Below are 15,079 nucleotides of genomic sequence, written 5' to 3'. Positions count from 1 at the left end.
CCCGCCCTGTGCCCTCCCACACAGGCAGCTGCTCCAGGCCCTTGTCAGACACTGAAGTATTATAGTTAATGACTGAAACATTTTTATGAAGGACTTTTGTCTACTGGCACTGCGTAGCAAAGTTGCAACAAAGCTGCACCGGATGCTGCTGCACCCTTGATGGGTGCCCAGAGAAGCTGTGGCTGCCCCATCTCCTGCAAGTGTTGGAGGCCAGGTTGGTTGGGATTTGGAGCATCCTGGTCTAGTGGAATGTGTTCCAGCCCATGGTAGGAACTTGGGGTAAGAACTGGATGATCTTTGGGGTGCATTCCAACCCAAACCAGACTGTGATTCTGTTATTAGGTGGGATATCAGGAGGAGGTTCTTGCCCCAGAGAATGGTCAGGCACTGAACAGGCCCCTGAGGGAATAGTCACAGCCCCAAGGCTGACAGATCTCAAGGAGCGTTTGGTTAATGCTCTCAGGCACAGTGTGGGATTTTTTGGGTTTTCCTGTGCAGGGCCAAGAGTTAGGCTTGATGATCCCCATGGGTCCCTTCCACCTCAGGATAGTCTGTGATTTTGTGTGAGGCTTCAGTAGCTGCTCAGCAATCTCGCATTTCTGTGGTGTTTGCTGAAGCCCTTGGTGAAAATCTGCAGTTTTATCTTACGAGTTTGGTGTTCAAATCATTAGTATAATTCACTAGAAGTTGTATCTGAGATGTGAAGCCTGCATCTGTACTTTCATTCTGAGTGAGAAAAGCAATTATATTCTTAAATCCTTTACGGAACGACTGAAAGTGCATTTTTCTCTGCTCTAACAGCACCTAAAATTGTGAATGGCATGGAAAAGACCAGATATTCACTCCAGCATTAGGACAGCCTCACACCAAGGCCCCATTAAAGAAAAGCAGTGTGTGCCCATCTCTGGCTGGTCCAATTTGACTTGTCCAGGCCCTGCCTGACTTCCAGAATTACACTCCACTTACACGCAAAAAGCACCGCGAGCAGCACAGCTTCTGCTTCGCCTCATGTTCCAATTTCAGCGTTTAAACCTTCCGTCCTTGACCTTTTTAATAGATATTAAGGGCTGTGAAGCTGAACCCGCCCTATCCCTCCCCCGTTCCCTTAGATCCCCTCAGAGCGAAATGGCGCCTGGGGCTGAGCCCGCGAGTTGCCACGGCAACGGGGAGGGGGCGGGGCCGGGCCGGCACGGCAAGGAGAGGGGCGTGGTGCCGCGCGGTCACGTGATCCTGCGTTTTCCCGCCCACGGCGGCCTTGGACCTCCCCGCCGCCCGTAGGCGCGTGATGGCGCCCCGCCCACGCCGAGGGAGCGGTATTGATTGGTCGGGGGGCGAAGGAGGGGGCGGGGCTTGCGCCGCGCAGCCGCGGTGAGGGAGGGCGCAGCCCAGTGAGGAGGAGGCGGCGGCGGCGCGCGAGCGGCGGCGGCGGTTGGTGCGCGCGCCAAGATGGTGAGGGGGGAGCGCGCGCCGCTCCCTCAGGGGGGATCCGGCGGGATGGGGGGGATCCGGCCGGGAGGGGGCTCATCCCGCTGAGATAATGCATAGTTAACTGATTCAGAAAGATTCGGTAGGGAAATGATAGAATAATCAACAGAAAAACGCGTGATCTGACCTCTGAGGAACTGATTATGTGTCTGTGAAACGATTGATGGCTTGATCGTACGTGGTTGCTGCTTGTCTTGTAATGTTTCGAGCTAATTCAGTGAAGAGTGTTATAAATAAGAACGTCTGATTGTTGCTTATTGAGCTAATTCACCCGAGTGGTGAATTTGGACTTGAGCTGTGATTGCTGGTTGGAACAGACCAAGAGAAACATGGACTGGTGGATGAATGCTGTGGGGTACTTTGCATTAGTATTGGCTAATGGGTAAAGAAATGGTTGTGGAAAAGGAAGAGTCATGCATGCTGCTTTTAGTAAAGGTTTGGGGAGGTGAACCCTCCTGTGGACGGAGCAGTTGCAAAGCAAATTTGATCAAATCTTAGGCTGTTTTGCTGTGTGCCTGTCTAGTGAAAGGAGAGTCGTGCTTTGAGGCGCATTTGGGAAATTGGTGTTTACTTGTCAGCCTGATGGTGAGGGGAGCGGGTGTCCCGAGGCGTATCTGAACAGGACGGTCCAGGGAGCAGCAGCGTCCAAGGGGTGGTGGCGGCCGGTGTGTCCGTGTCTGTGCAGCAATCCTGCCTCGGCTTTCTTGAGTTTTTGTTAAGCCAAGCGTTGGTGAGCTGGCTTAGCTCCGATAAACAGTCTGAATCTGATGTTACCAAGTGTTTTCCTTCAGATTCCCTCAGGGATTTGTGTTTGTGTAGCTGCACAGGTGTGAGCAAGAGCATGGCTTGTCTGCAGGGAGAAGCTGGCGAGCCCAGAGGATTGGGAGAAAAGCTTCCTTCACAAAAGAGGATTTCATATAAAATATAACCTCAGCTTTGAAATGCAGCCATGAATCCTGTTGGGTTTTTTAATTGAGACCTCCTCCTGGGCTAGTGAGAGTGGGTATTAGTGACATTTTATATGAAATACAACTTCAACTGTGAAATGCAGCCCTGAATTCTGTTTAGTTTTTTAAATATTTTTTAGGTTTTTTTTTCTTGAATGAGTGAGACTGGGTATTAGGGATATTTCACAGAATCAGTTAGGTTGCAAAAGCCCTCTGAGATCATCGCATTCAACCTGTTTGGGTCAGAGGGGTCTACTTGTTGATCAGAGGGAGCCAAGAACAGTCTTTGACGTTTAGGGTAAACAAGCAAAATCAGGGAGGCTGCACAGGCAGTACCTGAGCTGTGCTGTCACAGCAGAGCCTGATTTCCTCTCCAGCTGTCCAGAGGAAGCAGAGTGATGAGACTGTGTGCCAGAATTTGGCCAAGGTGGAAATCTTTTCAGGAGCAACAACAAACGCGGGATATTGGAAGTGGGGAAGCAGAGCCACCCGTCTGCTTTTTGAGGGAAATCTCACAATGTTGAACACGAGGAGACAGAACTGAGAGCTTAAATAGTAACGTTCTTCTTATTAAAAAGCAGTGATTTGTCTCAATGCAAGAGCTCTTTATTAGAGCTTTTGATAGGTAATCTTGCACATTTTTTTTATCTGAGGAATTTTTTTTAGGAAACCTTGAAATACAGTTAACTTCGGTACAAAGGTCTCGATGCCATGGGAGTTTACAAATACAGTATAAACTGCAGATTTTTAGTAACTTCTTTATCAAGCTGGCATGAACCCCTTGGTTGTATGTATAAAATGTTGCTCAGGAAATGGCAGTGCTTGGCTTGGTGCAGTTCAGAAATTGCATGTGTAAGGGAAGATAACCTGCATGGTTGCTTGTGAAACAGTAACTTCCTTCCTCATCTTCATTGTGATGACTAATATGGTATCTGAGCATCTCTGCTGAGAGCTTGGTGTGCACAGGGGGAAAATGCTGCATGTTTTTTGGTTAAAATGTCTGAAACCCTTTCTGTGTGTGTAAATCTCAGAAGTTCAATTAATATTTTTGTGGGTAAAAATAAACAAGGACGATGTTCTTAAATATTAATAGTAGCTCCTATTATGTTAAATGCTTAAATTACTTTATCCCATTTGCTGCCACTCTAAGGGACTCCCTTATTTCAAGGCCTGGAAAATGAAGTGTAAAATTTACTTTTAAGTGTAGAAGTGTAAAATCTACTTCTAAAGTGTAAAGTTTGCTTCTAAGAGCTCTGAGAATGATCCCACTTCAGGAGTAGTTAATGAAATACTCCTAGTTAACTGTGTGGCTTTGAAGAGGGAAATTAAAACAGATAAAGGTTCTGTTAATGTGTTTTGTTATTTTTTTAAAATCTTGCTTTCACCCATGTGTTTTCTGGCTTATGTGACAAGCTGCATGCAGGCCAATGTCAGTAGGCTTTATGCACAGATGTGTGTGACACAGGGATTTTTTTGTCTGTTTCACTTTCTAGAAGGATTTATCTCTCCCTTCCCTCTGCCATTTCCTCTTTGCAGAGCGAATCTCTGGTGGTTTGTGATGTTGCTGAAGACCTGGTGGAGAAACTGAGAAAATTCCGGTTTCGCAAAGAGACCAACAATGCTGCCATTATAAGTAAGTTCCAAACATGCCTGACAGAAATTGTCAGAAAATCCTCTCTCTCACCTCTTTTCTTCCCTGTGTAACGTTGCTGCTGTAACAGGTAAACATGAGTCAGGAGGGTGTTTGTTCTGTGAGCTGCAGCACTTCCAATTTTGTCTGTAATCTTAACAATCTTAAAACAATGCTGTTCTTAGGATACAAGTCTCCATCTGCTCTTACCAGAGTATTTATATTTAATTATGGCTCAGAGTCTACCACTGTTTGTAAAATGATTTTGGGAAGTCATGGGATACACTGAAGAAGCAAAACAGAATCACAAGAACTGTAATTGTTGAGTGCTAAAAAGCTTCATGCATCCATTGTATAATCAATTGAAAAAAACATTGATCTGTGTTTTATTTTGATTTATAGTGAAAATCGACAAGGATAAGCAGTTGGTGGTGCTGGATGAGGAGCATGAGGTTTGTTAAATGAATTGTAAATAAGAGTATCTTCAGCCTGCAATGTATTGTTGTCTCTAAGGTACTGCCTTAGTTTCAAATTGTTATCAAACTCTTAATCTAATTTGGGTCATGAGCTTATTTAAATGCATGGTCACTCTGCATGTAAAGCACAGCACCATTAATAGTGAAACTATGCAGAAGCAATTGAGTTGACTAATTATTTGCACCAAAAAAAAAAGGTTATTTTAAAGCTGTTTTAACGATGTAAAAAGCATCTTTGGCACCTGCTGGCTTTTTGAAGAGATTTCTGCTGTGTTTCCGCGTAGATCTGCACATTTGCCTCTGAGCTGGTCTGCCATCAATTAGAAGCAGGATTGCTAATCCCCTGCAGACTCTAAATTTGATGGGTGGCAAAATAAGGTCAGCCCAGTGTGTGGTGTTTCTTAATGGTCCATAGGGCAAAATTACATCCTTCCCAGGGATTTGAGCATTAACCATAGCTCTTGTTCCCTAGAATGTAGATGTTAATGTTACACTCAGATGTAATGGGGACTCTTTTTTGTTTGCTGAAAGAGGAAGGAGTGAATTTTTCAAACTTTTGATCTATGTAGCTGATTTTAACTGACTTTATGATGTGTGCTTGCTTATTTCTGTTTAGCACTAGGGTTGGTAAAGCATGGTAGCTGCCAGCATAGCCAACTAGAGCCAAAAATGTTTGCTAAACTCATTATGCCTAAAATAGGGATGATTATTCATGTTAACATTAATTCTGTGTTTAGTCATAGGAGTCTGTTGGCACACAAGTCTTCCTAAACTGCTCTAGTAATTTGGGAGGTCCTTATCAGTTCACCTGTAGATGAACATCTGCCTTACAGGTGTTTCACTGCCCATTATTCTGCTTTAACCTTCCAGTGCAAGATACTTGCTCAAATATTGCTTGTGTTTAATGTCACCAGGGTATTTCTCCCGATGAGCTAAAGGATGAGCTGCCCGAGAGACAACCTCGATATCCTTCTTATGCTGCTGCCATTTGGACTTACTCACTCCTGGAAGCTGTTCAAAATGTTGGACTTCACCTTTTTAGGCCAATAATTGCTGTAGTGTGATCTTGCTGATCCTTTATTTGTGAAATAACCCAAGGATCAGTTCTCAGGCTGCACTGAACTGTTGTACCACTTGTTGAAACAATGACTCATTTAAGCCTTTCCTGACATTTTATTTCATTTTAGACTGTATAATGTTTGGGGAAGTAAAGCAAAGCCACGCTGCTGTTAATGTAAAGAAGTGAGTAAAACGTACCAGTTGGTGGCTACTTCTAAATATAGGAATCTGCCTGTGTAACTCTGGATCTGTTTTGGTACTTTCTCAGGATGTGGCTGTTGTTGTTTTGCTGCAGTTATTGATTCTGGGATATGATCCAGGGAGGAATCCCTGTTTTGAAAAAAAAAAAAAATGGAACAAAAGAGGGTCAAGTAAATTACTCTTTAACTATTGAAATAAAAGGGGTACTTAAGTTATATGTGAAGAAAATACCTGTCCTATTAGCTTCAAAAGCCGGCTGGCACCATTCCCTGTGCCGTTCTGAATCTTTTCTTTCATGCCCACAGTGCAGTGGGAGGCTGTAGAACAGAAGTCGTGGCTAAAACTGTGGTTCAAATTCAGCAAAACACCTGAAACAATGAAGTTCTTGGTCAGCAAAGAAAGAATTGGACTTTCATTAAGCCAAAACCACACTGGTGGATGTGGAAGTATTTTTACCAAGCTGGGAGAGGAATATTTGTGATGAGAGGGTGATTTTAGCTCTGATGTGAAACATTACTACAGAGACAGCCCTTACACAGAGGTGGGGCCAGTTCTGAAAGTCAGATGTGGAAGTGAAAACAGAACAATGAGTTTATTATTACTGAATTAAAACATCATCTAAAATGCAACACTTATTTGTGCCTGCATCAGGCTCTGATAACTGAGGATTATATCCTAGTAAAATAATTGATTTCTTAGTTTCTTTAACCTCAGAAAAAACATTTATTGTGTATAGTTACAAGTACCAGCATGAAGATGGAAGAGTTTCCTATCCATTGTGCTTTATCTTCTCCAGTCCAGTTGGTGAGTGAACATTGTGATTGGTAGCTACTGAGTGTTGTAAATTTGGAAATATTATTTTCTAGGGAAGATAAAACTGAGTGCTTAGTGCTCTCAAGGAGGTTTTCCTGCCTTTGAGGTTCACATTTAGGACACTTAAGATGTATGATAGAAGAGATTCTCTCTTTTCCACTTCTGAAGGCTGAACTGGAGTGTTGGTTTCCTGCTTAGCTGGCCAAAAGGTGTCTGCCTAAATATGACTGTTCTCAGTGTGCTCACCCTCCTCTGAAGGACAGGCCCTGGAGCACTCTGCATCTACTCATGGAGGCTTAACCTAATTTAACCTGTTTACTGCTCAAATCTTGGGGAATCCTCAAAACATGACCCTGTAAGGCTCAGGAAATGAGTGGAGAGAGACACCACCTCTGTTCCTGAGTGATTCTGTTCACTTGACTCTTGCTATTCAGATATTAGTGATTGGGAGGGGAGCAATTCCTCTCATCTCAGAAGAACATGGGAACCCATTTCTTTGTGAGGGTCTTAGAATGCTATTCCTTTCATTCTACCCAAGAAAGGAACAGGACTCTGTAAGAGGGTTAGGATGAGATATGAGAGTTTTCAGGGGGCCTGGATGTAGTGGGCAGCAGTAGAGGATGCTCTACTCAACTGCCCCTCAAACAGTGCTGTGAGGGGACAGTCTAAGGGACTATCAGAGCTGTGGGTGAAAAGGAGGAAAAGAGGGCTTCCTAACCCAGATCTGAGCATGTGAAAGTGCTGGGGGAACAGACTGTTCCAGGAGAAACAGACTCTCATCCTGGATCATCCCAAGTTTGCCGAGAGCAGTATAGAGCATGCTCTGCTTGTGTCACAGCAACCCTCAACATCAACTCACCTGCACAGGGCACAGTGTAATTTTAATAGAAGCCAAATAACCTGGGTCTTGGTTTGGGCTTACAGAGCTGAATTGCTCCTGGGCTTCCATCTGTGTTCTGTATTAGTGTAGCTTGCTGGTATTACTGGATTATCCTTGTTATCTCCTGGAAGAAGATTGTGCTGTTTTACCCTTCATTTTTCAGAGCTAGAGTAACTAGGTATATAAAAGAGTTTAGCAACTACTGAGCATATTCTTCTGTAGTTACCTGAGAATCTGTCTGTGAATGTCTTTAGCTTTCAGTTTGGATTTTTAAAAAAAACCTTAGTTTTGAAGTGTTGTAGTCAAAATAATGAAACAAACCCTCTTTTTTCCCCCTCTCCCCCCCATAACTACAGGATGTAAGCCTGAGCAGCAGATGATGTATGCTGGAAGCAAGAATAAGCTTGTACAGACAGCCGAACTCACTAAGGTATGTATAACTGGCTTTTGAAATAACTCTCTCCCCCTTCACTGCAGGTTGTTGTGTTGTGTCTTGCTTGAACTGATGGCAAGAAGGGTTTTGTGAGACTTTGTGATTACAGGGAACAGAGCCTGGTTTAGGAACACTAAACGAGGAGTATGTGTGGAGATTTCTATACCCTAAAACACCAGGAGGAACAGTGTTCTCTAAAACAAAAATATCCCTCAGTAGGATGGACATCTTTGTTGTGGGGGAGGAATTTACTGATGGGAAGAATAGACTGAAGCCTTAGTGTGGTGTGGAACAGATCAGTGTAGCTGGTTCCTGGGGCTGGATGCTTGCAGAACAGCCTGCAGAGCAAGTAACATGTGCCAAGTGATGAACAATTTCTTCCTCTGTTGGGTTCTTCCAGTACTGGCACCAGAAGAAATCACTGCATTCACCAGGCCTAGCTGCATGTATATTTTAGAAAAGAAATGTCACCTGTTTTTCATTTTGGAGATCTTGGAAATCTTTGCTTAATTGGCACCTAGACTCCTTTTAGCCTCAAGCAGTAAAGCTTAATAGAGTCAGTAGCTGCTTCAGGTTTTTCATACCATGTGAAATGACTTCAGCACTTCTAACAGCACTGTTCCCTTTAGGTCTTCCCTATCCTGCTGAGTCCTTTAACATCCCAGTAAAAATGTCTGTTGGACCAGTAAGAGAACTATGAATCATAGAATGGCTTGGGTTGGAAAGGACCTTAATGTTCATTCGTTCAAACCCCCTGCCAAGGGCAGAGACACCTTCCACCAGACCAGGTTGCTCCAAGCCCTGTCCAACTTCTGCTTCTTCCAGCTGTACCTTTTAAGAAAAGACACCTCTGTTTTAAATTAGACCTCAAGTTCACAAGAGTCAATAGGAAGGAAGCAGAAGATGGTAAAAACAATCAGCACAGCCCCAAGAAATCTTTTTTTAGATCTGTTGAAACTGCGTCTTGGAGGCTTGAGAACTGTAAGCAAGCTTACTGGAAAACAGTAAGCAAGAAGAAAGGAGGGTGAGAAGAAGGTGAAAGCCTGGGAAGTAGTTCAGTTGGAGTTCCTGACACCTCTGAAATGGAGAAATTCAGCCTGAATGGCTTTTGAATGCAAGTCCATGACTGGGTATAAAGGTTCCTGATCATTCATCCTCCTTAAGCAGGAGAACACAGGCTGTCTCCAGTTGGGGTTGCCTGCTTGCTCTTCAAATATGCTTTATTCTTGCCACTCGCTGAGCTGTGTTTCATTTTAACTCATGCTGTGACTTCCTCCTGGTGTGATTTTTGCGCATGACTCAGCTGAGTTCTCTAATCAGTCTCCAGTGACTCGCATATTAGCTTGGCTTCTGTTAAGCTGTTCTGTTCTTGTAACACTGAATTTTGGGGTTTCTCCATTTTGAAGGCCTGTGAATTTGTAAAATTACCTGACTTCTGTCTGTGGGCATCTCATGGACTCCTGTGGGCAATGCAGAATTAACATTGTTTCTCTTCAGGCTACTTAAAAAAACCCCAAACCCCAGCCAGTTACTTGCCCAGGTGGAAGGTAAAGAGTATATTGGTGTTTTGGACCTTGTTTTCTGCTTCAGAACTGCATTACAGGTTCATTTAAGATTTCTCAAAGCTTTGGGTTGTTTTCAGGTTGTTTTGGGGGTTTTGCCCAGAGATGTTGTGGCTGCCCCATCCCTGGAAATGTTCATGGCCAGGTTGGATGGTGCTTGGAGAAACCTGAGAAAGTGGAAGGTGTCCCTGCCCATGGCAGGGGAACTGGAATGAGATGAGCTTTAAGGTCCCTTCTAACCCACCCATTCTATGTTTTCAGGATTTTGTTGGGGTATTTTTCCCAAGTTTCTTATTTTGAGATATTTTACAGGTAAAACAGTATGCTACTGGATATTACGAATTTATTTCAGTTCAAAGAAAAAATAATTGTGTGTTGGACTGAGCAAAATTTTTGAACTTTGGGCTTAAATCAACCTAGACATTAAATTAATTTGTGTTCTTCAAAATACCATCTTGCTGACATAATGCATGTGAGATGGGGCCACTTCAGGGTTATTTTAAAATGTAGTACATGTGCTTTTCTCATATTCTTAAGGGACAAGAGTAAAGCCTAGAAATAGAAATTATGAGATTCTTATTTAAGTTAGTGATGTTCTTTGCCACTTAGTCTTGTCTATTTTCCACTGATCTGGTGCTTTCAAGAAAGCACCTGAAAATTGTAGGTTGGTTTATCGCAGCTCAGACAACGCGTGTGGAAAGGTGCTGCTTGCATTGTGTGCTTATCCCTTTCCAGTCCCATACCCCAGGAACTGATGCAATGCCATTTTGTTTAGGTATTCGAAATCAGAAATACAGAAGACCTAACTGAAGAATGGCTGCGTGAGAAACTGGGCTTCTTCCACTAAGGAAAACCTCTGTTCTAAGTATTTATGTACCATCCTTGTGATACTGGAACCAGACATGAATACTTACACCCAAGCAATGCACTGTATTCACAGCTGTCTCCTGCAGTATCTCTCTTGTGCAGAGTTTGTGCAAAGAATAGCAGGTCTGTCTCCTTGAAGTAACAAATCTTTGCAGGTGTTTCCTTATTTGTACCTGCTAAAAGGGAATACTCCTCTGCAGGGACTCCTTTTGCACTCCTGTGACTAATATTTCTGTAACTAAAATAGTTCAGTTCTGGATTTATAACCGTGTACAAACATCATTTGGAAGCTGACGCTAACTTTTTCTGAGCTACAAACACATCCTTATGACACACATTAGCCGTTTTTATGCAGAATTTGTGTACTGTCACTTACTTACCCGATTTTTTGACTTAATGTCTTCTCAATTTTGAAAACTACTCCCTGGAAGCATTCGTTTAGTATTAAAAATCAAAATCCTTGTACAGCAAATCCATCCATTTATCTTTCCATCGAGTCCATGTGAACTGTCTCAAATTCTTGGAACTAATTTTTGTCATTCCAATAATTCCTCAGTTGCCTGAGTCAATCTTTCTAAATTTCAGGGCAAAGCTTTGACTGTCCAGTTCTCATGCTAATACAGTTTCACAGGAACTATCTGATAACTAAGGGCTGAACTACAACTCTGGTTCCTCTTGTACCAGATTTCTTCTTGCATCTCTATTCTGACACTGTTGAGAAGTTTACCTCTGCTCATTTCCTGTTATCTAAACACCTGGTGATACTGTGTGCCTTTCATTTGTTAGCTTTAAAAGGACTTGAGAATTTTACACTGCCACTTCTTACAAATTTGGTAAAAACTTTGTTAAAGAATCCAAGTAATATTTTTTCCTAGTGCCTCGTGCTGCAGTTGACATCTGTTAAAACAAAAAGCCAACCTCATTTTCTTTGAAATTCCAATCATGTGCTCCATTTGTAGGAGTCAGGAGGTTAAAGCTTTTCATGATAATGAACAATTTATAAAAGCTTTTTGTTACAAGAGTTGGCCACACATAGCTTTTGAGTACTTTAATTACAATCTCTAACTTTCTTAACGGCTTTTTGGTCAAAATTACATTCCAGATGAAGCTTTTGCATAAGTGATCATTTGATTTTCATCTACTTAACGGTTCATCTCTTCGAAACAGCAAATCTAATGTGAAAATAGTATTTAACTTTTATAAATGACCAGTCTTTTTACAGGTCTGTTTTATATTGAATAGAGTAGTTGTCTGATGTGGGACACGTTCAGCCCGTGCCGTGGCAGGAGGAGCACTCATGGGACAGTCTCTCCCTATCTTGCTCGTGAGTGTTTGTTGTGCTACTGAACAAGTATGTGCGTAAGAGCAGCTTCCTGTTGATAACATACCTTAAAATACGGCTGCCCCAACCAATCTGCTCGCTGGGAAGGAATGCAGTGTTAAATTTGGAGGCCAGTATTTCATGCTGTGAAACCTTTGCTGAAAGTGGGGTTATTTTTCATTTGTCAACGTAGGCTGTGTTAGTGTTAAAACACTAATTCCTGCAAGATCACAAGGAATTTATTTGCAAAGGTCCTCAGTGTTGGCAAATCTCTTCTTAGTTTGATGTTATTGCTCATTTATTTGTATATAAATCTGACTTGAGAGGAGCTTTTCCAAATACATGTTGGAATGATCCAATTAAATCGATCTTTTGGTGTGGGAAAGAAGTGCTTGTAATTAAATTTCTGTGTTAACATACTGAACTGGAAAAACAATTTCATTTCCCTGGATGAAAAAATGTTGATTATGAAACTGTTGCTTGATCATTCTGTACTGCAGATCAATAAAAACAATGTCTTTTGTGACACACATTGTATAAATAAGACTTTGGCTTAAAGGATAGTGTCATTCCAAGCATCAGTCTAGAAACAGCTAGAATCTCTTTTGAGGTTTTTTTGGGATTGTACTAAAGGTGAGGCATGTCAAAGTACAGTGTGGGCAAGAGGGAGGCTGCTGCTTGGAATGTTCAGCTTGATTTGCAGTGGGGAAAAACTGGATTAATCGTGTCTGTTGTACTTTGTACACTGGTGGGCTGCCAGCAGCCAACTGCTGCCTGCACAGGTCTGCACAAAAATAACTGTACAAGAGGCCTGTGTCAGGAGGGAAAGGAGGAGCTGCTGCATGAAATGATTGAATTTGACCTTTCATCTCTGGATTGCTCCACCTTCTGCCAAGGAAACATTGCTCCTTACAGCTGAATCTTCAGCTGAGTTCTTCCACTTCACATGCTCTCGTGCCTCACTTAAGCACTTTCTGCCTTGGGTGCTGCCCCTCCAGCCTTGCAGGAAGCAAACAGATCCTCATGAGAGTGTTAAAGCCCAGTTTCTCCTGAAAGGTGCTGTTGATGCTGCTCAGCCCACCAGTATGACTCTTCAGCCAGCCCTGCCTGGCAGCTGTTCCTCCCTCCCCTGGCTGAGCTGTGGAAGCAGCTGCAGTACTGGGAGGACGTGTGTGCAGAGGGTGTTTGCTGTTCCAGCCTTGTTTGTGTTCTCCTTGGTCTTAATGCAGTGTTTTGACACAACTGGCTGCTGCTAATTGTCCTGGGCTCTTGAGATGCAGGTAGTGCTAACATTTGATTAAACAAAGACATCATTATGTCCAGGTCTTTCCTGCACAAATAATCCTTGTTTTCATAACATCCTTTCCCCACCTTATCTGTAGAACTGTGTGTTCTGTGCTGCTGCCCCCTTAGGCTCAGTGGGAGGCAGATGAGTCCACATTCAGGCCAGTATGTTCCAGTTGGGCTTTGCTGGTGAGTTGCCCATCTGTAATCACACATTTCTCTTGAATTTTCAGACCTCTAAAGAGAGAATCTAAAGGACAACATAAATTAACCTAGGGGAGCCTTTGTAGCTAATGGTCTGAGAGTCAGCATTTTCCATTGGGAGCTCCTATTTTTCAGGAGTTAGTAAGTTGGCCATAAAATCCCTGGTCTGGAGTTAGAGGTCTCTCCAAGGGAGACTTCTGCCACAATTAATCAGGTTTGCTTTAAATATTGACTAGATGGCTGGGATACAGCTCTTGTAATCCTATTCATTGATGGTAAGCTGAATTAAAGCATGAGTTTGCATGTCAGCCCATGAAATAGACTTGTAGTGTTTTGAATATTTTTAACAAAAAATGTAAATGCTGGTATTTGATGGTTTAAGTGTATTTCTAGTATCATGAATACTGTTCTGATCTATTAAAGGAGGCAATAATGCAGGTGTTGACACCTTTTTCACTTCTCCAAAGGAGCATCTTTTGCATTTGTACCAGGATTCCATTTTTGTATCTTTAACTGTAAAATAGCTGGTCCAGAAACTATGTTAAACTGGTGACAGAGGTCTGACTCAAACAGGCAGAAGGAAGAGAATTCAATTCCTTACTTCAGTGCATTCCAAAAATAAATATCATGCAACTTCTTTTTTATACATACATGTAGTGACTGTGAAATGGAGCCGTGGTGGGACATGAGAAGGGGCTCGGTGAAACTCTTGTGTTTGTTCTGTGGTTCAGACTCATCTTAAAAGGTTTGAGAGGTTCACGGCCAGATTTGAGAATTTGGCAGTTCCATGAAAATACCAGTAACCAGTACAATTTCCATACGCTGTTAAGTCTCTGCTACTTCACATTGCATGTTTACTTTAAACCAAATCTTTTTTTGCTAAGCATGGTGCTTGTATTGGTTTAAATAAAATGTTTCATTAAGAGGTGGTGTTGCCCTGTTTTAATTGCAAAGTGGTTCCTGTCTGATAGGGGAAATCTGGTACTGCTTGGTATCACCTTCTTCCTCTTTCTCAGCTTCCTGAAGTTTGCTTTGGACTTGTACCCTATCATCAGTCTTGAGTGCTCCCTCATTTGCTGTTCTACCTAAAATAATTCCTGTTTCCATCTGTATGATGGGGAGGAGAGGAGCTGCTGGAACACTGCAGGGAGCTCCTGTGCTCTGCTGCTTTGCACCTTTGTGTCACAGACCTCCCACTGCCTCCAGGTGAGGTGCAAGGCAGTGTGGGGCTCGATGTCAGTCTGGAGTGTCACATAAAATTCCCTATTCCACCTCTTCCATGAGGCCAAGGCTCCTGGCAGAACCTGGAGCTGTGGAATACAATACAGAGAGCAGGTGCCCCCTGAACAGTGTCAGAGTAGCTGTCAAGGAGACAGAAGAACTTAGTACTTTTACCTTCCCACAGTTGTTGGCTCATCTCCTGCCCAAGAGACCACTGCATTAATTTGATCTAAGCACTCCTTTTCTGCCTTCTTGCTGTTTCATGCTGTCATGATCTTCGGAGATTTTGATTCTTCTATTGTTGAAAAAACTGCCAACTATAATGCAAGGAATTCAGCTTCAGCACCTGACATAGATTGTTTCTGCCAACACTGAAGAACAGCATTAATAGGCCACAGATTAGACATGATAGAAATAAACCCCTTTGCTCCCAGGTGAGAGAACTCTGTGAAGGAGAAAAGGCACAGCTGCTTCAGCACATCTGGCTCCTCAATGGCATCTCTGTCACTGAGATGGCAAAATCTGTTGCCAAAAGCTCGGGGAAGTAAAAGCTGCTGTGGGAGAAGAATGGTTCTCCAGAAAAGGAGATTTAAAAAAAGGAATAAATATCTCTCCCATAGGAGAGGGTCACCTGTGGGGTCTTTGGCATTCTCTGCTGGTCACTGAGTGTGCTTCACTAGGAAATGGGCAATATTT

The 15,079-nt window shown here is 42.8% G+C and overlaps 1 protein-coding gene across 1 annotated transcript; it reads left to right on the top strand.

Annotated features, from left to right (window-relative positions):
* Positions 1-1,362: 1,362 nt before the first annotated feature.
* On the top strand, positions 1,363-14,087 carry GMFB (glia maturation factor beta). The gene is made up of 7 exons (XM_032112094.1): positions 1,363-1,449; positions 3,969-4,065; positions 4,465-4,514; positions 5,453-5,502; positions 6,520-6,602; positions 7,848-7,921; positions 10,262-14,087. Exons 1-7 carry the CDS (start codon positions 1,447-1,449, stop codon positions 10,331-10,333), a joined length of 429 nt encoding a protein of 142 aa, XP_031967985.1. The 5' UTR covers positions 1,363-1,446; the 3' UTR covers positions 10,334-14,087.
* The last annotated feature ends 992 nt before the right edge of the window (positions 14,088-15,079 follow it).

Source organism: Corvus moneduloides, chromosome 6 (genome assembly GCF_009650955.1).
Source record: "Corvus moneduloides isolate bCorMon1 chromosome 6, bCorMon1.pri, whole genome shotgun sequence".
NCBI lineage: Eukaryota > Metazoa > Chordata > Aves > Passeriformes > Corvidae > Corvus > Corvus moneduloides.
This window is presented reverse-complemented; position numbering and strand designations above follow the sequence as displayed.